Source organism: Chelonia mydas, chromosome 12 (assembly GCF_015237465.2).
Source record: "Chelonia mydas isolate rCheMyd1 chromosome 12, rCheMyd1.pri.v2, whole genome shotgun sequence".
Taxonomy (NCBI): Eukaryota; Metazoa; Chordata; order Testudines; family Cheloniidae; genus Chelonia; species Chelonia mydas.
The window spans coordinates 20,828,970-20,856,805 of record NC_051252.2 but is presented as its reverse complement, the minus strand read 5'-3'; the positions used below and the strand labels follow the sequence as shown (position 1 = coordinate 20,856,805).

Genomic DNA, 27,836 nt, shown 5'->3' with positions numbered 1-27,836 from the left:
AGTAAAAGATTTGGCATAGCAGAATTTAGCTCTGCCTTGTCCCTCCCACCCCTGACATACCCTATCCTGCCCCTTACACTGGAATTGGGAGAGTGGCTCATGTAAAAAATGCCGCTTCCAGCAGCTGTATGCCACAGAAAATGTAACCCTTGCAATCTTGGAGACAAGACTCTGTGGCTGGAGTGGCAGGAAAAAAGGGTAATAGCTCCCTTAACACTCATGTGTCCTCCCCACCTTCCTGCCTCTCATGCCCAGATCTCCATCACGGATCTCTGGTCATTTTAAAGTCTCTTTGCATAAAGTGGTCTTAGGCAGACCCAAAAATGTGCCCTCCTCCTAGCTCCATTACCACATTAGTTGTACGTTACAGATTTTAAAGATTATATGCTGAATAAAGTTATAGCACAGAATTGTTTCATGTACTCCTTTAGAAGCAAACAACTTAAAATAATGTAAAACTGAGTTCCTTTAATGGCTAGAACTAAACAGTGGGATTAGAGTAGCAGAAGGTATGAAAACTATCCAGTGTCAAATTACTTTAGCTCCAGCAAACCAATATGAAATGGATTGTTAACAGGCCTATTTTATCTGTATATAGAGGCAAGCTGGATTCTAAATACTGGCTACTATCAAGTTTCTTCTGATATACTCAGTTAGCAAAATATTGAATTATTATTATTATTAACAACAAAAAATACAGGATCCATTGCACTGCAATATCTAGAAGGATTTTATTTCAAGAATGATGCAGAAAACATAACACAGCTGATCAGAAAAAGATCGAGGGACTAGTAACTAACTGGATAGACAACACCCCTTTATTAGGTATAACGTACATTTTTATGAATTGGTTGAACCCATTTCCAGCTGTGTATTAAATGGATTTGTGGATTACTATGACCATGAAAGGTTATGCAAGTAATTCAGCATTATCTTAGCAGATAGTTCGTTTGGAATACAACCTAGAATATAATATCTGCGAATATTTGGTACAACAGGAAAATAGTATTGAACCATAGATGGCACAGTCTCAATACTTCATAGGTATGCTGTAGAAATATTAGCATATTCTATTCCATATTCCTCGTCTATATAATACTTGGCTGTTATACAGCACTTGTTACCCATAGATCTCAAACCTGCTTTTTTTTTACATCCTTGATTGCATTGGGCTGTAACATGAAAATGTGATTATAATGTGAAAAACTCTAAGCACCTAACTTTATCATACTCACATGGTATTATGCTAATATGGTAGTGTTAATGAGATATACTAGGAATATTGAACATAGTATTTCAATGTAGTATTGATTAAAGACTGACATGCCAGCCATTCTACCTCACTTACAACCATGCCTAGCAAATTATACGTAGCAGTCTTTCCTACAAGAAAGATGTTCGCATCTTTCCACAGTTCAAAATGATATTTCACCATACACTTGTGTATATCTTCTTCATTCAAGGTTAATACATTGTCTGTATTACAGATGACCAATATAATAAATCCTTATTATGTAATCAGTGAAATCATGTAATAGCTGTAGCAAAATATGTGATAACATTGAAATACAAGTGCTTATACACAGTGTATGTGTATATACCTCATATATGCACAATATAGTCATATACATGTAAATGTTGTTATAACACTTTACTCTCAAAGGTCTGGAACTTGTTTCTCTTACGTGTTTGTTCATGAAAATACATCTACATGTAGCTTGCTGGGCACTATTGCCCGTGAAATGGAATGGGAAAACATGTCTTAACAGTGCTGCATGAAACACTCCAGTATTTTCAATATTCCTAGTATATCTCATATTAGCATAATACAATACAAGTATGATAATTTGTATATGTATATATGTATGGACAGATGACTAATTTTAATGAAATTACCCTAAGAATTAATCAGAGCTCAATTTACTTTATAAGTAAAATCCAATATATATATATAGTTGAAAGATTAAGGGCCAAGTTGACCCTTGGTGTAACCCTAGTGACTTTCCCAGAGTTACTCCAGAGAAGAATTTAGTCCTCCATATCTAATTTACCCAAAGCAGGAATTTAGAGAAAACTGAATTTTTAACAAGAGTTTTACAGATGTCTGCTAAAACTTTAATAGAAGCTTTGAGCCAGAAACTCCTATAATTCAACTCCTGAACTTTTGAACAACAATTTTATTTAGAAAGTTGATTTATTCATAAGTAAATAGGATACAGTGTGGATGAAGTACAAGGGATCAGGAGGCATTTATTAGATTTATAAGTACAAAAGCCTCACTGTTGCAGACAGTGGAGGCTCAGCAGTTACTGTACCTTTCAAAACTAATATGTAACCATATCTGTTTTAAAAGAGTGATTCATATTACTCCGAATGCATGAGAAACTCTTTCTTATCCCCACCACAGGAAACTTGAGTCTGATTTTAATGAGCTTCAATTGGAATGTGGCCTTTGAAAAGTAGTGCATTTGAAAAGATGGAACATTAAATTTTGTAATGATGTAAAACATCTTCAATTTTTGACAGGACAATGGTGCTTATTGTGCTTTATGGGCCCAGTGGTGATTCAAAGGTCACTTTGTATATGACTCCACAGACAGGGGCAGCAGTGAATGAAAATTAGGTTACATGTGATCAGCTTTATTATTAATCAGATGAAAATGGATTTTTAACATTTTTCTAATGAGCAACAGAGAAAGAAGAAAATACCATGAATAAAACTACAACAGGGAACAGCAAGACTAAAAATGCACTATGAGCATAACTAAACTAATGTGCATTAAATCTGAAATACTTAAATACTATCTCAAGAAATAAAATGCAGCTGCATGTTTCTGTGTCATAAATATACAGAAAACTGCAGAAATACATCCTCTAATTTATATTCTCAGTCCTTTGTTTATAACTAACTAATGAACTGATTTCTTCTTACAGTATATTATAGCAGCACCAGATAGCACCGCCATGGTCGAGATTGTGTCAGAGTTTCCATTATAAATCCTGTTTTTCAGGGGTTTATAACTCAGCTGTAAAAATGCAGCCCAGGCTAAAACTTATTGTAAAAGGTCTCTGCCAGGAAGCACATCTATTTAACAAATTTCCCCCCCAAATGTCATTGGTCTATTCTAGGATTACATTAATGTGAATTATACAAATACTACAAATGTTTACTAGTTTAGGATTTTGCACTTGATAATTTTATAAAGAACCTCTGATTTTAAAAAAATGCACACACATTTATAATATAGTAAGCTAATAAGCCTTTGCTCCACAAAAAGAAAGAGAAGTTAATAATTAACATTTTTTAAATAGTCAAATGTTGATCCTGTAGGGAACAAATATGTAATACTTTTTGTTTTCATACACTGAAATATTTTCATGCTAAAAGCAACAGAGTGCCATGGAATTAGATTACCGAATATTTACCTTAGAGCCTACATCCTAGGAACAGACCTGCATCAGATATTTAAATCTCACATAAATAAAAGGTGAGGTAATATCTTTTATTGGACCAACTTCTGTTGGTGGAAGGAACAAGCTTTCGAGCAAGGACTTTTAGTTAATCTCCCTAGGAGGAGCAGAAAAATGATGAAGAAGGATGTGCTAAGAAGCAAATCCAAGAACAGACATTTACAAAACAAAATTTGCAATGGGTCTCAAGCCTTTTAACCTTTGCAGTCATGTATTCTACTGTACATTACTGTTAAAAGTTCAGAACAAAGGCTGGCATTAAACTATCTGAAGTAGAGCAATTTGCAACTTTAGTGGATCATTATTAATATTATCATTTGCTGTGTTCTGTGGGTGGAAGGCACAGCTTTTGAGCTTCACAGAGCTCTTCCTCAAGTCTTCGGAAGAGCTCTGTGAAGCTCGAAAGCTTGTTCCTTTCACCAAGAGAAGTTGGTCCAGTAAAAGAGATTATCTCACCCACCTTGTCTCTCTCATTAATGTTACTCAGTCTCAAAGGAACAACAGAAGAAAAAAAAACATATATCTTAAGTTACACAAGGAAAAAAGCACGGGTGAAAGTAACTGCTGGGTTTGTAAGTTTTGTAAGGTTTGCATCTGATGAAGTGAGCTGTAGCTCACAAAAGCTTATGCTCAAATAAATTGGTTAGTCTCTAAGGTGCCACAAGTACTCCTTTTCTTTTTGCTAGGTTTGTAAGAGATCTTGGGACTGGTAAGAGATCATGGTACCCTTTGGGCCTAATCCAAAGTCCACTGAAGTCAATGGGAATCTTTCCATTGACGTCAATGGCCTCTGGATCAGTGCACACAGCAGGGAATGAGCACATTTTATAGGTGACTGCAATGTCTCAAAAGCTATAACTCCTCCCCGAAAACACTGTATTGGCCAAGAAGGTGGTCTCTCTCTCTCTCTCTCTCTCATCCCAGACTCAAGGTTAAATGCTACAATGGCTAATACAAGGGGAAAGGAGAAAGGTTTGTAATGAAGCACAGAAAACTCCAACCCAGAAGGGTAAGATCTGGGATTGAGGAGATGGCTGTAAAATCACACAATTTTCACTACAGCATCAAAGCGTGACAGTAATGCCTGCCAAGCTCTTTCACATACTGTAGTTCCCTGTTTCTAACACTATATCGTTAAGGGCACTATCGCAGCGCTAAGAGGAAGTGTCATGTGTGAGTGGTATCGGGGTACATGCACGCACTCTTCTGGCAGTGGCACACAATGTATACAGGGTGATGGGTGCGTCACTCCTGAGCAGATCATTAGTACACTCAAAGGCTGTAGCATGCAATCCACTAATTGCCATGCTTCAGCTGACAGCAACTGCACTGGGGTGGATGACCATGTATCCCACCACAACCAGCCTCATTCCTTGTGCAGATGGTCTCTGTCCATGCCAGCCCACCCAACTCCCTGGCTGTCTGACTGCCTCCTGCATTTGTGGGCAAGGAAAGGGAAGAATTCCCTGCACTTTCATTCCTACTTCCTTATGCATTCAAGCAAGAGCAACCACAACATAGGCCTAAAGGGCTGTTTAAATAATATTGCTTAAACTACAGTACAACTGCATTGCAGTGGATATTCCATTCCCTTCTGCTATGGTAAGTGCATGACAGCAACTCATTTAAACAGACTAAGTAGTATTTACTTAAAAAAAAGACAAGAAAAAAACAGAGAATAAATTTGCTGTAGCTTATATTAGACTGTATCCTGTCCTTATAGGGCATTCATGCAATGAGGTAATAGGTCTTTTCCATCTCTCACTATTATAATCCTCTAATTTGCCCTAGTAATGCTAGGAAAGAGATGCCACCCAGACAACATGCGATAGAGACAATCACCAAACAAGATGCAAGTAACAGTCACCAGCTGATAGTGTGAATATTAAAATGACCAATAGCAACAGGCCCAGCAATTGACAGCAACAATCAAAACATAGAGCAACTGCTATTGCCGGCAATGGGAATGTGCCAAAACAGCATCATTCTGAACCAAGACTGCATGGAGGCAAAGCTACCCATGACTTTCATGGCAGTTCTCTGGATGCATTGGTCACTGAGCCACTAAGAAAGATTTACCAAGTGAACATAAGCCACTGTACAAGATGGCATAGGATGAAATCTACCCAGAAGCATAAGGGATGCCAAAACAGCAGAACTGTTATTGCAGGAGAAAGAGGAGTGGGTGTTTACGGAGACTCTGAACTTAGTGTGTGCTGGGAAGCTGGGCTCAGCACTGGCTCCGGTTGGTTTAATAACGTGAATAGGTTTTAGAAACATGCCAGTGGTGTGGTCTGAGGATTTGTAATTATGCAGATTCATGGCTACAGAGCTTGTATATGGGATGCATGGGGATCATGGTCCTTGTACCAGCCCAGCAGATGGAGTAATGGAAATAGAAAAGTTGCTGAGCTACCTCATGCCCTTACTGTAGGTTTAAGGGTACTTTTCATCCTACCAACTAACTGCCTGTATTTATGGTTTGCCCAAGAGGAGGAGAGGTAATTCTGCCCTCTTCGATTAGGGACATGTTAGTATCAAAAGGTTATGAAGGTCTGTTTTGTTAAGTATCTAAAGTCTGAACCTCTTTGGTGAAAGAAACTGGACAGGAAATCTTAAATATTTTTCTGGGTTATGTCAGAGGAAGAAATAGTGATAAATAGGTTTCTTTATGGTATAGCTACATTTGTGTTTCTGGTTTCAGAGGAAAGCGGGAAATACTGAAGCATACAGATAGTCTTGTAAAAGAAAAAGGTGAGAACTTATATTTTATATATATATTTTTCTTAAAGGTACAAAATGGGCATTTGGTTCCTATTTTCTGATTTGTTCATAGTTTATGTGAGGTGATCTTTACTACTGCCTGCAAATCTACCCCTCTTTAATAATAGTTTATGTTTCTTTAAGAAAATACATAGACTCTGAAGAAAAATATAGAGCAGATGCCATAGTATTTCTGATTATTAAGCTAAATAGCCATGTAAAATGTGTATAGCATACTGGCACCAGTTCCTTCCATACTGAAGCTCGTTTGTGAAATTAGTTAATTAGGACGATTTTGTTTGGTTGGTGTGTTGTTTTTTTTATTTTGTTCGTTTGTTTTGTTTTGTTTTTTTTCAAACTTAGCTTGAATAAATTTGTGTTAAGCACAAGAACGAAGAATTTTGCTTTTCTTACCTAATTCTCTTATTTTAAATCCTCACGTTTGTTGGTGCAGCACTGTACATTCTGGGTAGAAGGGCTTTATTAATAAAGCAAACATTTACAAAAATCTATTTTGTGAGGCAAAAATAAAATAAAATAAAATAAAATAAAGTAAAATAAAGTAAAATCCCCAATGCTTTCCCTGAGAATAATTGTCCATCATGGGTTAAGGTGAATAAACAGATTCTACAGTATAGTATAAGCTTCTTTTTTCCTTTAATAAATTAGCTGTGGGGGAAAAAGTATATGTAGGAGATATTCATAAGCAATGGTATATTTAATGATATGTTAAAAATATAGGTTTTTAACTCAATTTCTTAGCCCTTAACAACAAAGCGTGGCAAAAGACAGATGAAATTATGTTCTGACTGAGTACATGGAATAAACCCAATGGGAACTTCTGTATATAGTTATCAGTAGCACTGAAATATGCTTAGGAAAGCAACAAGTCTTTTGTTCTGTTGACAACGGTTATTATAATTAATTCATTTTGTGATTGGTACTTGCACTGACTGACAAGGTGTTATTTTACCTCAGTAAAAGTTAAAATGGTAATACCTACATACGAAATAACACTGTGAGCTTGCTATCACTCACTCGATAAAAGAAAAGCTCGTATTCAGAAATGCCTGCTCAGCTACTACTCTTAGAAATCCCAAATACTAGTTTGAGGCTTTTTTCCTCTCTACAAAAAGTTTTTGCTTTTGTACCTTTGCAAAGTTTTTGAAAAAACGTCTGATTGCCTGCATTCTGCTAAGGGAAAGACCAAAACAAACTCCCACATGATAATCAACAAAACACATCTATGGACAAGGCAAAAACCCTCAGAATTGTAAACTATTTGTTTTGCAATCACAGATATATTTACATTTCACCTCACTTCAGGTTACGTTTCTGTGGCCAAACTATTGCTCTTGGAGGGAGAGGTGCATTTCCCATTGACTTCGAAGGGAGATTACCCCCTGCATCCCCAGGCAGAATGTGATTTTAATCCCACTGAAACACTGACTAGCACAGGCACAGGAAGAGAAGAGAGTTTAAAGGATTAGCAGAGTGATAGCAATAAAACCTTGTAGCAGGTTGTGAGAAAGACAAGTGCTAGCCATTCTAAGCCAAAAGGTTCCTACACCGACATTACCATTGGATTGGTGATGATGGTACTTAAACCCCGATCCGGCAACAAGCTACATGCAGGTGGGCCACTGCAAAGCCCCATTAACTTCAGTTGTGCTCCACAGAGGTCCAAGGATGAACCCATGCAAATGACCTAACAGGAATGGGTCTTTACTGTGCAAAATATTGTTATATTCACAGTGCCATGTAAACATTAACAAATCCTCACAACGTCCCTGTGAAGAAGGGAGGTTTTATTACCCATATTTTACTCCTGGGGAAATGGAGAGTTCAAGAGACTAGTCTAAGGGCACACAGTGAGTCAGAGTCAGAGCCAAAGCCGGATTTGGACTCAGAAATCCGTATCCCCCACTAGTAGAGACATTACATGGGGTTAGTGCAGATGCAGGTGTTGCTCTAAGCATTGGGGCAGGGAGCATCAGAAATACAATAACTTTTTCTTCTTTAAAAATGGAAGTAGTTGGAAGGGGACTCACATCTGGGGACAGAGCGTTACGACAGGAGGCTTCTTTTCATGGGTGGGAAAGAGAAAAAAAGTAGGGGAAATGAAGAAGCTGGCGGGCCCTGACATAACACCTTACATCTCTTCTGAGGCATGTAAAAGCTGCACTACCTGCCAGACTCAACCTACCAGATTATGCAGCCTGTAAAGAGGACAATGATGACAATTCTGAAACACTTGGTGACACTGGAGTAGGGCCTGAGTGACAAAGTCTGGTTACAGATCCAAACTTCCCCAGAGTTTCAAGGTATTCATATCAGCCAATTAGAGACACAGACCAGTAACAAAGTTTGAATCCTGATCAGAATATCATTCCCCCAGGCTCAGGAGTTTAAAAGTCTGCACTTTTATTTCTGGCCAATGACACAGCTTTACAGACTAACTGAACAGGAATGAGATGTTTCAGAGTAGCAGCCGTGTTAGTCTGTATTCGCAAAAAGAAAAGGAGTACTTGTGGCACCTTAGAGACTAACCAATTTATTTGAGCACAAGCTTTCGTGAGCTTAAGGTCACGAAAGCTTATGCTCAATAAGCTCACGAAAGCTTGTGCTCAAATAAATTGGTTAGTCTCTAAGGTGCCACTAGTACTCCTTTTCTTTTTGTGAACAGGAATGGGTGCTGTTGTTGAGCAGCAGATATTTACAGTGATGTAATCTCTTATGGGAGATGTAAGAAGCGTTAGATCATTTGATTTTCACCTTTTGCAGTAAAATCCAGCAAACCAATGAATGGTTGCAGTTCTGGCAAATGGCAAATACCTCATTAGATATGGACAGTTCTGCACATCTCTACCTTTTTTTATAAGTTAGCCTCACTAAAGCATTGACTTAACAGAGAATCATTATAAATCCCCATTTTGAATTGTTTTATTAGCTGTATTTATCACCTTCTCAAAATCAATTCTATATTTTTAAATTAAAACAGATGATTATTTGCACTGTAATCAATATTAGGACATTTCCCTTTTTTTAAAGGAAAAAACGGAATACAAAGAAATGTCCTTCTTTGGCTGCATCAGTCCAATTTCAATATAATTCAATATTTAATAAATATAATCCTCCGTGTCTGTGCAGGGAAACATCATAAAAAATGCAAAAGGTTTCATGATCTCCAATAACTTGTATGAAACAAAGTATTTCCTTATTCCTTCCATAAATACTATAGTCTTATGCTACTGGGGTATTTTTTCCCCATGTATTAGAGTTTGTTCTGAGTACGTATAAGAAAAGAGGTTTGCATATTTAATTATTCTAAAAATAAAATGCTACCTATAATCTCAAAAAAAATAGCGTCTTTGTCTCTTTAAACTTCTGTGGCTTGATGTTTTTAAAAGGGCAAAAAAATAAAAACCTTATATAATACCAAATTTGTACATCTGTGGTTTCCCTCTGACTCCTGTAGGCACCATATGTTTTTAATTATCATAATAGCTTTAAAGAACCTGTTCAGTGGGAAACACATATGATCCTTTTATTACTGGTTTATAATTTAAACAGTTTTAACAGAAAAGGTCTGGCTATAAGGGACTGTCAGGCACAAAGGTCTAAAAACCCTGTTATTGACCTCTGAAAGCATGAGTTCAAATCCCACCCACTGAGGTGGGACCTAGCTCTCCCTTCTTTGACAGAGGTAATTGGTCACATGTGAAATGGCTCTGTAGGACTTTAAAATACAATCTCCAATCTCGAATGACTCAGTCTTTCAGTCAGAGACTGACAAAATGAGAGCAAGGTCTATAAATATTATCATACAACTGATCTACGTTTTCTTCTCCTGGGCTAAAATTATGTGACTGATACTATAAGCAAGGCATCACGAAAGTCAGAAGCCAAAAATTTCACCAATACTCATTAGCTGTTGCCCTTTTAAATTCACAGTTTTGTCCTTTATGCAAATGTGAGATTCAAGAACATCCCATACACCAGTCCACTGAAAATGGTTGGATATTCTGAGGTTGAAATTAAAATTAACAAATTCAATTCACTCCTGATTCTGGACATCTAAACACATAATCAGTTTGCTAATATTATTAATTATCATTCAAGCGACAACCTTTGACATTGGCATGCTCCCACAACTTCCCGACTCCAATCACTCAAACAGAAAATCATTGGCATGAAAAGCGACAGCCCTAATGAACAGAATTACAAATAAGAAGTCACGAAACATACAATGGGGAGTGGGCAAAATTTCCCCCCTTTCAGAGAAAAAACAGAAACTCATAGAAAAGTTAACTGCCTGACCCAAGTTAAAATTCTGTATCCATCACAACTTCAACACCAAAGCAGAAAATCTACATCCTAAACAAAGACATAAAGGGGAAACATTTAGCCGCATTAAGGTTAGAAATCTTAGCCAGTCTAGAACCAGACAGACAGAATATTTACTAGAACATCAGTTTTAAACGTTTACAAGTCAGGAAATTTAGAGTTAAGATTGCACAAATATGTTCAGAATAGGTTTGCGGAACCACAACTCCAAATTTTCTGAGATTAAACTTTTAGAGTTTGTAATTACAGTGTTCTGATGAGGTTATTTTTCTGTGAGGAATGTAGGCCTGATCCAAAGCTTTCCCCCGACTCTAATGGGCTTTGCATGGGGTGTTATATCTTCCCAACCTTAACTTTAGCTCAATTAAGGCTCAGATCATCCAATTCATGGAGAAGCTCATGTGAGGGAAACAGCAGGGGGGGAATTTTCCCAGCACTATTCCCTTTGGTAGGGGGGGCTTAAGGGGCTGTGGAACAGCAATACTGCATCCTATCCCAAATCTGCAGGTCTGGTGATCTCTGTGGAACTGAAGAGCTTTATGCAAAGCCAGAACAGGCCCCTCTTTCTCCGGCAAGGTGGCTCCTGCCCATAGTCAGCTTTCCTTTGGTGGATCAGTTGCAGCCACAACGGAGACCCACGGGGAGGTAACAGAGCTGCTAGCTATATTACCTCCTTAACAGATTTTTGCATGGAAATCCAGGCACAGAGGAGGAAGCAGAGCCATAAAGACAGTATCTCTTCTGCTCCATTACTTCCCATCCTAGCCACATGGATCTCACTTCTCATGGAGCCTCATCAGATGTGTATCACGCAGGATAATCAAAAGAGATGGATATACAATGCCATGAATGCTCCATTTTCCACCCTGGCCTCCTGCCTTCTCTATGGAAACTCAAAGATCCAAATCTAGATCAGGAGGGCACAATTTTGATTATTTAGTATGATGGGAATATAGCTTAAATATTTGACATCAAACACATAGCCATTTGCTTCTGTTTTACCTTACAACTAATTAGTGTGGCAATGCCTGAGATACAGGATCAAATTACCCTCTGTGGACTTTCTGGGACATCATAATTTCTCAGCAGATTCTCACATACACAGTTCTTTGCTCATTCTCTTTTGTTTAAGAAGTTCTGCAAAGAATTGGGTTGTATAAAGAGTTCAGTGTGGAATTCTGTGTTGCAGAAATCCACATTTTCCAACCTTACCACTAGAGCGCCTAAGTTCCTTCAACAGGAGTTATATGACTCTCAGAGTTTAGAAGCTCTAATGTGGGACTTGCATGCTCTGTAAGGGCAGCTGCAAATGGTATTTCATCTCCCAAGACTTCCGTTTTCAGAAATTCAGTTTTTGCTGTCACCAAAATTTATATTCCCGATCTTAAAAAAAGTGAACCCTGTGTACTAATTTGCACTAATAAATGAATAAAACAAATTTACAAAAGTGAAAAATCATCTCTCAAAATGCATTTTTCAATTAGCCTCAAATTGTCTCCCTCCCGCCACCCACCAATTCTCCTCTGAGTAGAGACCACATGTGAGCTATTTCATAAAGACAATTTGTTGAAAAAGGGAGCGTGTGCATGCACACTAAGGCTTGTAGGACCCAAGCAAAAGCCCACCGACACCCGCATGGGAGTCTTTGTAGTGACCTCTGTGGGTTTTGGATCAAGCCCATACTAGACAAGGAGCGACAGCCTTAGATTAGCTACATAGTCGCTAGCATGGCTCCATACTGAGGCACAAGGTTCCCCCAGACATAGGATATTTATTCTGTGTTTTCCTTAAATCTAGGTTTCTGGGTCCAATTTTCTAGTTGGGCAAGAGAGGGTGGGTTATGAAAGAAATGCTTTCTGCCAGCATTAAACTCTCAAATTTGGAGCTGAAACCACACACATTTGTTTTCTTTTGTTTTTCATAAATCCAATGAAAACCTGGGTTTCCCATTGATTCCCACAGGTTTGCTGGCATTATGAATACTTTTGTGTGCTCTACAGTATAGAGAAGCAAGAGACAGATTGTAGGTAAACTTGAACTGGTAGGTGTGCTGAACTCTTGATATGGAGTTAAAACTAGGAAAACACCAGAAGCTGCCACCTAGCCATGATGGCCAGTTATGATCTCCCAACAAACCAACAGAAACAGACCATTATTCAGAGGGCATTCCCACATTGATTAGGTGTTTGTGCTGATCCTGCTATACACAAATCATATCACCGTTTAGTCAAAGGGTTCTCTGAGAACACACAACAGAAGAAAGAATTGACTTGACCCACCAGAAATCATACCATAGCAATATGAGGGGTACATAAGACCCTTGCTTACATGCAACTGAAATGTTAAGACCAACCAATTAGAAGTTAGTCCAATCACTCCTCATCCCCACTTCTAAGTGCAAAGCCAAATGCTTCTTTCTTTCCTCCCTCTTCCTCTCCCATAAATCACTCAAGCAATCAAATCATCTATAACAGAAATCTCCAGTCTGGACATGAGATCTCTTTCCTTCTCTATTTAAGGATCCCCCCATTATTAAAAGGATCCTCTAAACTTCCAAAAAGGGGATAACAATACTGCTGTGATCCTATCTGCATGCAGCAATGGGACTGTAATGCATAAAGCATAAAACACCAAATTCCCACAGACAGCATCTGTCTTATTACAAACAATGGACCATTATCTTGTAAATAATCCTGATTAAGCTGCAGCATTTTCCCCACACAAACAGTAGGGGAACAGAGGGGGAGGATTTTTCTAGTGGGTGCACCAGTTCTCTCCTTCCCCAGCACCACCACTCAGTTTTTTATTCAGCTGATTGGACCCCCCTTCCTATTCCCCATGGTTTGGTTTTCATGTTCTGACCTTATCCTGCTGTCAATCATTTCTGCAAATAAAGAGGGAGCCGTCATGTTAATAGGATTCCCACCTCTATCCTTTGGGAAAGCTTCTCTATGTTAATTTTTTTTTCCCAATGTACAGTTATATAACGATTAGTGAACAAACCCAATAAGCCCTTTCGTTTTCAAACTGCTCTCTCCATAGGGGATTGGTAATGGGATATAGAGACTTTCACCTCTATGTTGCCAGCTTGAATCCTGTGCTGTGACCTCTGGGTGTTGCCATCTGATGGCTGCTTGACAGCCCACGTGTAATGAGTTTGGTGGCAGGTGCATAGGTGTCCTCAGAAAAAACAAGCATGCACAACAGTTGGCAAAAATTGTCCCCTTTCTTCCTGTTCTCAACAGAGAGGTCAAGGATTAAATGGTAATGGAAGTCTGAACGATCATCTCCCCCTAGCTGTGGTCCCCTCAAGGTCAGGTGTGAGGCATATTAGTGGGCAGCATAGGGAAGCTTGAACTGCTGTTGCCATTGTTCCACTTGTCCAGTGGAATAATCGCTGACTTCAGTCTCAAGGACAGAATCTGGCGCATTCAACCAGCAATCAATTTGCCAGGGGACGATGTAAAGGGATTTAAAAACCAAACAAAGCACAGAGATTAGAAAATGGTTAGTCATACAAATGGTCGCATTAAATAAAACCCAAATAAGACTTACATGGTCCCCTGTCCTAGGGTTCATAAATCCATATACATGGCAGCTGTGTATTGGAGAGGGTCCTGGAGTAAGTCTGACTTTGGTCTTTAATTTATCCATTTCAATGCAGAAACCTTTTTTAATGCATCTGTTTTGATAAATGTCACATCTCTCCACAGCTACTGTGTGTTCTGGGTTTTCTCCTAACTTCCCTTATTATACATGTGAAATGTTCTGGATCAAATGAACTTTTTGGTGTTAGAAAAGCAGAATGAACTAATTAATCTACAATAGACAAAATCTGATGAAAAGCAGGCAACTGAAATTTTAAACTACAAACATAGCATGATTTGAATTCTCTACCAATAAAAACATCCCGCAGATACATCATCTATGAAAACCTACAGGTTGTGCTTAATGGCCATAGAACTTTGAAAGTATTATTTCAGCCACCCAAAGGTCACAGCTAGTTCCAGGAATCCAAGAGAATATTAAGGATAACATCGAGAGTGAAAAGGAGAGGATGCTGGGAACACTGAATACATGAATTAAACAGGAATGACAGCATAAGTTGTGCTAGATCTTCAGCCCTAATGAAAGCCCCTTTGTTCTGATCTGGTGGCATAAAGTGTCCGTAAAGTTGCTCTACAAGGGCAGTTGATGATTCCCCTTGGGCAGGGGAATCCCTGGGTTGTATAGAACAATATGCCCTCCCACTTACCACAGCCTTGGCATAGCAGATGGACTGAGGGCATTGTCAGAGGGATGGAGCATTCTGGTAATGCCCAGAATGGGAATGGGAGGCTGTTAGCAACTGGTACAAGTTAGAGCAGTCCCAAGATCCAAAATCATGGATTTGGCTGTAATACAGACTCCGGTGGGAGCTGGAGCCCTGGGGGATTTCAAAGCTGGGGAGTGATCAAGTCCTTTTGGAGGTCAGTGGCATGAGCACTTCACCTTCTGTAAGATTCATAGAATATACCCCTCTTTAGTGAGCGACAATTTTCCATCTGATCCACAGCATAGCATTCTATTTTCTACTCCACTGTTGGTCTGAGCACAAAACAATGGATGGTCCATGCAGGAACGACTAAAAAACATGCACCAGAGAAACACACTGTGGATCACAGAAGATCTGCTTAAAGAAACTCATTCCCCTATATTTCACTGTGAGGATGCTGTGAGGAGTTAGTTAGGGTCTGGGTGTAAATCACTGAGGTTGGGGTTGAAGTTCAGAAACACCTATTTTTAAATGCATATGATCTGTCAGCAGAATCTTATTACGGGGAAAATCTTAAACCAGTGTTTGATGTCCAGCATACTGATCTATCACCTTCTGTTCTCATGTGTCTGGAAAGTATCTGAAGTCTGCGATCTTTGTTCTTAGTGTGAAGAATATTTCCTTTACCTTGTTTCTTGTATAATGCAGAGTGCTCTTATTTTCCTCCTCCACTACGCGGTTGTAAATAAACCTTATTCCCGTTTATTTATGACCAGTGAGTGTGCTGCTGAATTAAAAGGTATCAAAGGTTACTGTAATCATGAAAGATCCACCTTCAGGGAATGTTAAATTCAGACAAGTGTAACAGGAGTGTTGTAGGGAAGAGTATCCAGACCAGGAACATGTATTTAAATCAAATAGACACTGATGGTGGCAGACTGCAAAAATCTTCTCCTACCAAGCCAAGCTAGTACAGTAGTGATGGGTGAGGTCTGTGACCATGATTTTTGGTGCTTCTGCTCCCCCTCCGCCGGTTCATCATGAAGATAAAGTTCATGAAAATTTCTCTTTTTAACCCCTGCTTTTGAGAACCCCATTAGAATACTAAATCCTACAGTTGAGGTGGACTGGATGGCCTCTTCTACTCTTGCTACTGTTGCTCTAACCACCCTAAGAGGTCTCAAATTGGCTTTTATCAGTCCGGTTTATGTTTTGTCAATAACGGAAACACACAGGGATTGAAATCCTTCCCAGCAGCTAACCAGTAGTCTACTGTCTTGCTACAGGAAATGACCGTTCCTTTCAAACTTAGCATTAGACAAACTCCAGAGATAGTCAGTGGTATAATCCAAGAAACATGATCATATCTTGGAAATATTAGTACAAAGGCCCATACCTAGTATTGCTTTGGAAAAGCCAAAACAATTGTTTACTGAGAAATGTTTCTTTTCTACATATGACTCATCAACCCTTGAAAAAAACAGGATTTCTTTAATAATACGAGTACTGACACAGCCTTCACTAACATGGTGTGACTGCAGCTGTATAATTATAACTTTAGATTTGATGTTCTGGACCTTAGGTTATGATGTGCAGACAAACGTTCCATTGTATTGCAGAGAATTTTTCTCTTTAGTCATATTACCCACAGGACAATAAGGAGTACATTCTCAGATCAATGCATAGAAATTTAAGCATGTAACACCCAGTAGTATCACACATGACTATACCCCTGTGGGCGTCGAGTAGGTTCATCATTGCCTATACCATTTTTTTTTTTTGAGAAGTACGGTCCAAATAAAAGGAAGAACGATCTCACACTGAGGAGGGATAAATGTTACAGTTGTCTCACAAAGGCTGTAGTATTTCTAGCGGTTCCAAAATAGTATAATTGTCTTACTGCTCAACTACAGATTTTTCTCAGTACAACTCAGAACACTAAAATGTCAGGTCCTGACTCATGGTGTTTTGGTGAATAAATAAAAAGCACCAATATGTTATTCAAAACTGACAGCTTTAGTGAAGATGTGCCATTGGGAGAAGAAAATATATAGGCTTGGTTATATTTGTCCCTTACTTCCGGTGAGTCTTAAGTGGTGTATTAAATAAAAGATATCCTCCTAGGGGTCCAGTTCTACCAATACTTAATACCAGGCCTTACACCTACTACTAGCAGTAATGCCATTTATTCCACTGGAACTACATGAGTACTATACCCAGTGTCTGCAGTATCCGGCCCATTTATTCCTTACTTGTCATCCTGTGCTTTCTTTATCCTGAATAGGATCTCCTGTGAGTCTATGGTGGCAGGGCTGGTTAAAGACTTTTACTACACGCTCTTTGTGGGGGAAACAATTTGGTTGGCTTGCATTCACCCAAACCTAGCTAGCTAGGTAGGTACTTTTAAAAAACTGCACAGTGTGAGATGCTTATTAATAAATGGTATCTACTGAAAGACAAAACAAGATTAAATAAGAAGGATGGTTGGTATAGACCTGTATGCTCAGAGTATTCAATAGATTTTGTACATAAAGGGCCTGTAGTCCTCACTGAAGCCAAATTCCCAATGACTTCAACTTCAGGACTGGACCCAATTGCCACAAATACAGTAGTTAGTCCCGCTCAAAGGTGCAGCCCACTAATTTATCTATAATCTATCTATAAAGGTCATGAGCCTGATTTTTTTTCTTACTTACATCCTGTGATACTCTTGAGTAATTCCACTGGCTTCAATGGAACGACTCCTAGTTCACACCAGTGTAATTAAAAGGAGAATTATGCCCCACATTCCCTGGAAATCCTCTTTCACGGAAGGGCCAAATGTAAATGCACTGTTTATATATTTAACCAAACATTGCATTGTTCTCATGACAGATGACTAAAGGGGGAAATCTTGCCAACTCATCACTTAAAAATTGATTTTGGCCTTTTCTTTAAGTTTATTTATTAAAAATGCAACAAGTTGCTTTGTAGAGTTTGCCTTTTAAAGCATATAAATGGTGGATTCTATTAATCTTCCAACAGATAAACCAATTTCTTAGAGTTATGTTGTAGACTGAATTAACAAAATGACTCAAAACTGCACTAATGGTTAACAGCTTTTTTTTTATTAGCAACACTGAGATAAGTTATTGAAGCATTTTTTAGTATTGTTTTACATTCCATTCAAAAGTGACCTAACTTGTAACTCCATATACATTTAAAGATATAGTGTGACACTTACTCAGAAAGCAACAATTATTAAAACTTACATGCTTTCATTACTAGGAACCTTAATATATTTTCTAATTACTTCCAACAATACTCTATTCCAAAGCACATGATAACCCAGTAGAAGTTTACACATTTTGCTTCAATCACAGGTTTTAAATTGTGGGTGTCAGAGTGCTGTTCATTGAATTTTACTGTCATTTCTTGGTTAATATTGGACAACCTGGCACAATATATTAAACTGGAAATATTGCTTAAAGAATATGAAAGAGATAACTACCGTAATTTTTTCCCTGCTAATGCATTACAAAATACAGGACCATTAAAAACTCAAGTAGAAGTGATAATAAATAACCTTAACAATTTTAAGGGAACTTTCACTTACACTAAAATCCATTCCTTAGGCTTACTAAATATATAAATAACTAAACATATTATAAACCTCTATTTTGAGGTTACTGTGATGATTTGTTGTAGATTGTAAGTGTGTTGTGTATACGTATATTAATGCCTTCACTTAAGAATATTTGTTTAATAAACATAGGTATATAAATTTTTCTTTTGCTGAAATAATTAACAAACCACACAATTAAATTTATCCCAGGTCCTATAATTATCTGGGAACATCAGATAAAAAAAAAAGCAATTCCAGCTTCGAAGTATTGTAAACAACAAGGCCTCACCTGTGAGAGAACGTTCTAAATTACACAGATTTCAAAGAAGAATTTGGCTATTTATTTCTGAAAGCCAGTAAAATAAAATTACAATGGCTGTCAGATTAAAGTCAGCCTTATATGAGAAATTATTTGTACATTTAGTTCTGACTTAAGTAAGGATGTTTAAACTGTTAGTGCAAGTATATGAGTAGCTATGGGAGATACTGTATATCAGATCTCAGAACATACAAACCTGAGCCAAAACCCAGATCAGAATATCTTCAAACTTCGGGAAGGTCTGGGAACAGTTCTAACCTTTTTGGCTCATTCCAGTCTCTAGATTTAAATAATAGCCAAAAATATTCAATAATTCTAATTTAAATTAAACCTGGGCATTACAAATACCATAAAAATACACAGTTCAGAAGTTGAAACTCAGGGTAAATTCATACAACTCTAATCTTATATCATTATCGTGACTATGCCTTTCTATACTAGGGTTTGCACTGCTGAACGCGGCCTCTCATGGCTGAAACTGGAGCAAATACCCTAGCGTAGACAAGGCCTCCTTTTGCAAACACCTGTCTCCCTTTCAGATCCAAATCCAGTGAGACACTGAATGCCCTTAACCTCTACTGGGAATAGAGGGCACTCAGAACCTCTCAGCAATATCAGATATTGTAGGGGTTAATTATCTACTATGCAGGTGGGTGATGGGGTGGAGGAGGATACCATAGTATGAAAAAATTAAGACATTAAAAGTGTGCATCATCAAACATTATAATATTAGTGCCCATCTTACCACCAAGCTGGGTTCTAATGTTACACACTATGATAAAATTAAATGATAATATGAATATAACAATGAAATGTAAAAGCCAAACAAACATAAGACCTGATCCTGGTATCCTTAATCATGCAAGCAGTCCCACTAACTGAGAATAAGGGATGCAACACTGGGTCCTTAGCTTCTGCTTAAGAAGTCACTGTTGATTCAGACAGTAGCTTTTCAAGCCAAAAATATGCAGCAAAAGGAAAGTAACATAAACAAGGCTAAATGTCAACACTGTTTGCAGACTTACAGACACCATCCATTTGTTTGTGCTGAAATGACTAGCGAACCATTTGGCAAATACAATGCTATTCACAGACCAGCCCTGTTATCCAGCAGCGCAAACTTCACTGGATCACTGGCATTCCCAGTTAATTAAAAAAAGGAAGAAAGCCATATGAGTTTGGTTTGATATTGCCATGCAAATGGCAATGCATCGTCCATAAATGCAGCTGAAACCTAATACTGAAGGTCCAGGTTCTGATCTCACTTACACTGGTGTAAATCAAGAGTAAATTCAGAAATGTCAGTAGAGACACACTAGTGTAAGATCCAGTTCTGAGATCAGAATCAGGTCTGGAAAATCTTGACTGAAAAGTGAATTAAATAGTTTCAAAAACTCTCCAACTGATAAAGAAGCCAAAATAAATACTTTATGTGGTTCTATAGTGGCTAAAGAAGAAAAGAATACTCTGTCTCTGGTTACTCTTAACACTGCAGCTCCAAGCAAATTTTTGTGGTACCTTGCACTAAATTAAATGCATTACAAGATATTGCAAATGGACATGCATACTACAGTTTCCTGCGCTAAAACTGAACTTATTTCTCACAGCTGTCCAAAACATTGGAACTTTTCAGATTTTTTTTTGTTTCTGTCTAAAACGGGTTTAATTGTACAAACGAGCCACAATAAGGATTAAGCTGAAGTTAGCACAAGCAAAACAATTAAAGAAACCATTGTATGTACTATATTTGATAGTTATATCACTATAGAGTTTCGAAGGTGTTAGTTGGGGTTAAAATCTTGTTGGTTTTGACTCCTGAGGGAACAGGCATTTAGTCTGACTAAATCCATCTACTGAAATATCAGGGTAATGTACTATAATTATGTGTCAATAAAGCAATAATAATAAGACATAAACTATCTTCCTCTAACGCTGTTGGAGAAAAGCTAAGATTCTGCTCTTTCAGGGACCAAGCCTGGGTGGGGTACCTCCAGACTTCAAGGGAAGCTGAAGTTTCTCAGCATTTTGCAGAATCAGACCCTAAAAGGACTGCTTACATACAAAACCAAGGATCTCTCCAATTTTCACTTAGGGACAAAAAAGATGATTGGGTGGAGCCAGTGCAGGGGACGCAGCACCAAATGGAGTGGAACAGGAGAGCTTGGGGAAGCGAATTAGATTTATTAGAACATGGAATTGACATCGATATGTGTAAGTTCTATACCACTATTGCATTAAACAACCAACTGATGCTAAGTACTGTCTCTGTCCAATAGTGTGGAAGACTACTAGCTGTTCTTTGAAAGCTTAAATGCAGTCCAAGTGTAAATGGAAAGTACAGATCTTTTTTTTTGTCAGAGTCATAGAATTTAACAGCAGGAGGGACCATCTAGTCTGACCTCCTATACCTCACAGGGCACCAACAGCACCCAGTACCCAGGGCCGGCTCCAGGCACCAGCGAACCAAGCAGGTGCCTGGGGTGGCAAATGTAAAGGGGAGGCAGGATGTCGGGCTCTGGGGCAGCAATCCGCCCTCGGCGGTGCTGGGAATTTGGCGGCCGCTCCATCAGAGCTCGTTTCGTGCTTAGTGGCAATTCGGCAGAGGGGACGCGACTCTTCTTCGGTCACCGGCGGCAATTCGGCGGCCGCATCATCACTCCACCTCCATGTTTGGCGGCAAAGTTTTTTTTTTTTTTTTTGCTGCTTGGGGCGGCAAAAATGCTGGAGCTGGCCCTGCCAGTACCTGCACACTAACCCCAACAACCAAAATTAGATCAAAGCATTCCAGCCCACAGAACACTAGTCTGTGATGCGCCATAGGCAGAGAATAGGAGGGACTGAGGTGCACCAGTGCCTGAGGCCTCCAGAATGACAGGGAAATGATTAAGTGAGATATACTAAGATAATCCTGGCAAATGACCCACACATACACGCTGCAGAGAAAAATGAAAAAAACCTCATCACTACCAATCTGGCCGGGGGGGAATTCCTTCCCGACCCCACATACTGCGACCCGTTAGAGTTTAACACCAGGAGGGATCATCTAGTCTGATGGGAGTAAGCACCTGAGGGACAGAGAATGCTTGGTACCACCTCAGAGCACTGGCCCATCCCACCCAGTATCCTATCTCCAGCTGTAGCCAACCCTGATGCTTCAGAGGAAGGAGATAAAAAGTACCTCCCAGAGTAGAATGAGGGGAAACAACCCTTTCTGATTCCTTAAGACACAAAGCAAAAAATACTAAACAAGGTCATATCAGAAAATAAATCCTGTACAAATCAAGTATAAATTAGTGACTCAGAACAGGAGATAGAACAATGTTATAACAAGAAAACTAAAAGTACATGGAAAGGTAGGTAGTGAAATGGATGAGGCCTAAATGGAAAGAAATATTGATTGTCTAGTCCTTTAGTAATAGGATAGGGACCCCCATCAATATCCAAATGGAAACAGAGATTTCAATGTGCAAAAATATGGATATTCCGACTGAGTAAACCTTAAGAGACAGAAGCCTTTTCATGACACAAAATCATCACTTTTTATACTTTCCCCAAGTGAAATGAATACTATCAACAGCTAAACGGGGTGCTACAAATCAGTTGCTAGATGTACAGGCAGGCCCACATTCCTGAATAATATGAGGTATCAGAAACCATCTAATTCAGCTCATGGAAATATCCACTCAACTTTCCAATACTAAATTCGGTGAAGTTAAAGAAGGTCAGGAGCACTTAAAAATAGTTCTAGCTGCATCAAAAATGTGGTCATACCTCCCTTTCTTCTGCTCCTCATCCAGCCATGGTAAGTAAAGGAAAATATTAAAAATGTCTGTAAGTATTTTATTAAGTAAACTTCTTGATGTGGAAAATGTAAATATTCTGTATAATACATAAAATAATAATACTTTACGTTGGTGTAGTGCCTTCTATTCAAGTGTCCCAAAGCATTTTACAAGCATGAATGAATTATGCTTCACATCATCATTATGTCCATTTTTTACATGAGGAAACTGAGGCACAGCCAGATTAAGTGACTTGCCAAGGTCACATAGCAAGCTGGTGGCAGAGTGAGGAATAAAAATTAGATTTTCAGATGCTTACTCCTGTGCTTTAACCACAAAGCCATAATTCCAAAGCAAAATCTGCTGAAAGTTGAGGATGACCTTATGGATCTCTGAAAACCAAAGCTGCTTTCCTGAATCCAGAAATCTAACTTAACAAGTGTGCCAATGGGAAAAGTGATCTTAACTAATTCAGACAAAGATATTATTTTATTTCAGTTATTAGAAAAAAATCTGTTCTGACTCTGGAAAGAACAATAGTCTTGTCTCAGCAATCACACAGGGAAAAAACAATTGTGCAAGGATTGCATCAAAGAAATGTCCTCCTAATGCTCTCTCTCCTAGGATATTCCTGATGTCCACATGGTGGTAACTTGCACATCATCAGATGTGGAAAGGGGCCAACTTTGTACAATCTCTATGGGCCCCCAGAATACAAAGCACAGGCCTAAGCACAAGAGTGATGCCCTGATAACAGATTTGGGTCTCTGCCTCTAGCTTTCTGATTGCTGAGACAATAAAAAAGACAGAGATGGCCCATTATTGAGGTGGCGGTCTTCATCCAAGTGGAAGGCTAAAGCAAATAAATTCACAGAGGGTGCCTGCTGATTAATCTGCAAGTGCAGAAGCATCAGGTGAGACTCCCCACGCTAACACTCACAGATGGAGCACGATTTACGGTACAAAATGTCATAGAGAAAATGAAAACACAAGACAGAAGTCGTTACTGGGTGGTGTCTAATCTAACCAAATAAATAAGTAATTATCACCACTGGGCTTGTTGATCCTGGTCCTCTTCTGTTAAGAGGTATATAGATGTTTTAAATAATATATTAAAATATTCAACATTTTAGTCATGTTCTGCAATACACAGTAGAAATGTCAGCTAAGAATTTTAAAATGCTATTTTTGGAGAGGGGAGAAAAGAGGACTTGCATTGCATTTTTAGTACACAAAATAGCTTACAAAATAGAATAGACAAGCTTATGTTGTGTTGCTTTTTTTCCTTATGCCTCAAATTAAATGCAGGATCACTGGGCAGAGCTTGGGAGTCAGTCTTTAAACTCTCTAACTCAGCAACTCATAATATACCTACTGAATTGATTGAAAATGGAAAAAACTAACAGAAATAATACTACCTCATTTCAATAATATTAGGGTTGGGTTTGTTTTGTTTTTTTTGGTGTGTGTGTGTTAATTGTTTTCCTGTGGCTGGATTCTTGCTGGTAAGCAGATTCCTATAGGTAGCGTGAAAGGGTAAAATGCATGTTATTTTTAACACTGCAACTAAATGGAGGAGCTGGAAAAAGTTTGGTGTGTCTTTTAATTTTTCTGTTTTTAAAATTATGATTTCTTTGTCTTGTTTTTATTTATGACTATGAAGCTGGTGAATTATATTCCTCACATCGAAATGAAAATGGGAAGTAGGGCTTTATGAACCATATAACCAAAGCTACTGCCAGTATTTTTCAAATTGTCAGAAATCCGGTTGGTGATTTCTGACAATCTGGAATCATTTCCAACTCTCTAGTTATCTTTTAGTTAATCAGGAAAAATAACTGTACCAACTGAGGCCCAGAGCTCCTGCAAACACTTGCTCATGTGCCTAACATAAAGTACATGTTTAGTCCCATTGAAGCTAAAGTTAAGCAAGGGCCACAAGTGTTTACAGAATCCGGGGCTAAATTTTGAGTTGTCCTAACTTTATTAATCTGGGCTACTGTTTATTTTATCCTGCTAAACAATGGAAAGGAAGTAAATCTTGTCGTGAACACTCATCTGTGATTGAGAGTTTTATTTTTGATTAGTTTGAAGGTATAGTGAAACAACATTACTCCAATTCATTTGTGATTGGAAATATAACAGAGGTCTGCCTTCCTTTGCTGACACTGCTTTTTGAAAAAGACACAGATTTTTAAAGGGATTACATATTACACTGTTATTCTGCCAGCACTACGCTTACAGAATAGTAGACAAATAAAAAGCTGTTATACTCTCCCCACGATTGTAACTTTTCATTTTTGGCAAACAGACTATATGAGCTGAGAAAGAAAAACTCCAATTTAGTAACTCAGATAAAGAAGAATAAGAGTTTCTTTCTTTCTTTTTCTTTCTTAAAATTACCTACTGGCATAATTCTATTTAGGTAATACATAACTTGTACAACCTCCAGTTAGAACAGTGAAAATATAGTTACTTAACCTCTGAAAATAGTCAAAGATCACAGCTATATGTTTCATACTGAAACAAGTCACAAAAATGGCAAAGGGGGGTAGGAGGGAACAAATGTTAGGTTCCTGACTACAAATAGGAGCATTCCATCCACTTGGCATTTGATTTGGTTAGTGTTGTGTGAATTTAATATACCCTAATTCAGTATAAAGAAAAAAGTAGGAGAAAGCAAGGTTGGCTTGGCAAAGCATCCAGCGTTTTTCTTAAATTTTTATAAAATCAAATACTGAAAAGTTTGCAAGTTACCATGTTGTTTTTTTTTAAAAAAACCTCTCCCCCTCTGAATAAATGGAAGCAGTAAATGTCCCCTGCACATGCCACTAGCACAGTCTATATTTGCTGCTACTCTAATTTAAAAACAATGTGATTCCTAAAAAAACTGTGTAAGTGTATGCAACTCTAGACAGCACATAGAAGGCTATTCTGCTGTCAGCTACATGCTCACTGATTTATATGGAGCTGCACAAGTAATATAGTAGAATTTTGCCCACTGATTTTTTTTAACATTTATTTTAAATTTGCATTTACTAAGAAATGTGGTTAAGCATGTTTAGAGAGCAGCTTAGTGATTCGCAGGATTGTTTTCTGAAATGGTCTGAAAGAAGGTCTAAAACTTACCACACAAGTCAGGTCTCTTGATACATCCGCTGCTTGCTGTGCTACTTGCAAGTCCATTAAAGGCTGCTAAGCCATCAGAGCTATAAGCTCTTAGGACTGACAACATGTTCATCTGCTTCTCAAGGACCTGTGGACCCTGTACGTGCTCAGGTTTCATCACACCTTGTGCAGTTTCATGGGAGGAAAGAAGATTCTGGCTGTGCCACTGCTTTTCTGTGTGTGGCAACCGTGGTATTAGTCCTTGTGTTGGTTGTGAGGTGACTGGGCTTTGTATATTGTCACCTCCTTCGCTGCTTTCTTTATTTAGGGCAGATAAGTGCTTGTTCATAATATCTGGTTCTGTTTCAATGTCCTCATCTTCAATGTTTTCTTCCTTGGAGGATTCCATATCCTCAGATGAAGCTATGTCAGACAGGTCATCAGTAGCACTTTTATTTAGAGAGTCAGAGAGCAAAATATTTGGATCGTCTTCAGATGGTGTTTTTACTTCGGGTTTGTTACTGGTGCAAGAATTTTGTGCTCCTGTGCCAACAACACCAGGATAAACACCAAACTGCTTGTAAAAGTCTGTTGTAAAATTACAAAAAGTGGAATCCATATGGCTGGGCCAGGCAGCATTCTTTTGTTCTCCCAGCATCTCTTTATTTTGTCCTTGGGTCATTTTCTCAGAAGCTGAGTCCAGCTGGCTAATCAAATTTGAAACTATTGCCTCTTTGCTGGGCTGCACTGAAGAGGAGAGCAAACTGACTTTGTTTGCTGAAGCTGAAGCCTCCCGAGATTGATCTTTGCTGTTTCCTAAAATATTATCTTTACGTTTAGCTTTGCCTAAGTGATTGGCTTGGAGATGCAAAGCCATTAATTCCATAGATGACGTTGTAAAGGAACAAAATAAGCAGCCATGCCAAGCAATATTGTCTTGAAGTGTAACAGATGAACCTGGAAGTGAGGCAGCATCTGGCCTCACAGATAAGTCAAGAGGTTCATACTGTGATTTTTCAGTTTTTCTTTGTGAGGACTTGGTATTTATTTTATCCTCACTGCTCTCTGAGCCCAGAGTTTTTATGGAAAGTGAATCAGATAACACTTTATCCTTCATTTCTTTTTCTTTCTTTAAGGAACTTAAGACAAAGCTGTCCATGAAAGCTTGCAAAGACCCTTGGAAGTTCACACCATTTCCAACCATGCTCTGATATGCTCGGCCAAGTTCAGAAAAGTGTGTTCCTTTGGAAGATATGTCAGAACCCTTCATATTCTCTGAAGATACCTCAGAAGACATGCCAGCTGCTTGTCCTTGTTGATCTCCAGAAGAAAGCATTCCTGATGTCCACTGCTGAGAGACCATGCCACTTCGGAAATCAATACCAGGAAGACCCTTGAAGGCTCCTCTCAGTATGTCTGGTCTAATAAACAGAGACCCTTTACTTGATGTTTCATCCTTGTGTTCCTGACTTTGAGACTGCCCAGGGAGAGGTCCAGCTCCATTCTGTCGCTCCCTGTGGTGCCGTTCCAAGTGGTATTTGAGGGATGCAGACTGAGTGCCTGCATAGTCACAATGTGGACACTTGTAAGGTTTCTCACCTGCAAATACATACAAAAAAGACAAACATTTAATATATGTTATCTGTGCTTCGGTCTATGGAATAGTGAAGAAAAATCAACGTTTGTTCTTTTAAAACAACCCCCCCCTTCAGCTAATATTTTAAATGATACTTTAATAGAAGATAATTTATAGTTTTAAGATCTTTTAAATGATTTTCTAGCACATGGGGCAATTCAGGAATGACATACTATCTACACACAACTGGCTATCTTTTTCTTAATGTAACATGTAAAAACTGTTGTAGAATTAAAAGCTGTGATTATGAAAATGAAGCATAACAATTTCAACCACAGTAATCATTAAAAATACAAGTTAAAAAAATAAACAAAGTATGTAACAAATGGATAGTTGCAATATTTTGTGTATACAATTGCTTTAAAATTTGTTTAAATTATACACATGGAAACCATTTTTAAAACCTAAAAATTTTATGGCACTGTTACGCAAGACTGAAATGAATGATTTAAGGCTTGCTCTGCAGTAAATCATGGATATAATTAGCAAATGGCATACTGCACAAGTAATTTATCATTATTTGGAGGGCACCATTCCAGAAGGATTCAAAG

The 27,836-nt window shown here is 38.4% G+C and overlaps 1 protein-coding gene across 9 annotated transcripts in view; it reads right to left on the bottom strand.

The window, feature by feature from the left end:
• The window catches only part of ZNF536 (zinc finger protein 536), a 402,112-nt gene that overhangs the window by 120,009 nt on the left and 254,267 nt on the right, over positions 1 to 27,836 (bottom strand). For all 9 annotated transcript variants that reach the window (XM_043526140.1, XM_043526139.1, XM_043526141.1 and 6 more), the window contains one exon: positions 25,671 to 27,248. In XM_043526140.1, the coding sequence (XP_043382075.1) occupies positions 25,671 to 27,248 (1,578 nt within the window). The remainder of the gene's footprint in view (positions 1 to 25,670; positions 27,249 to 27,836) is intronic.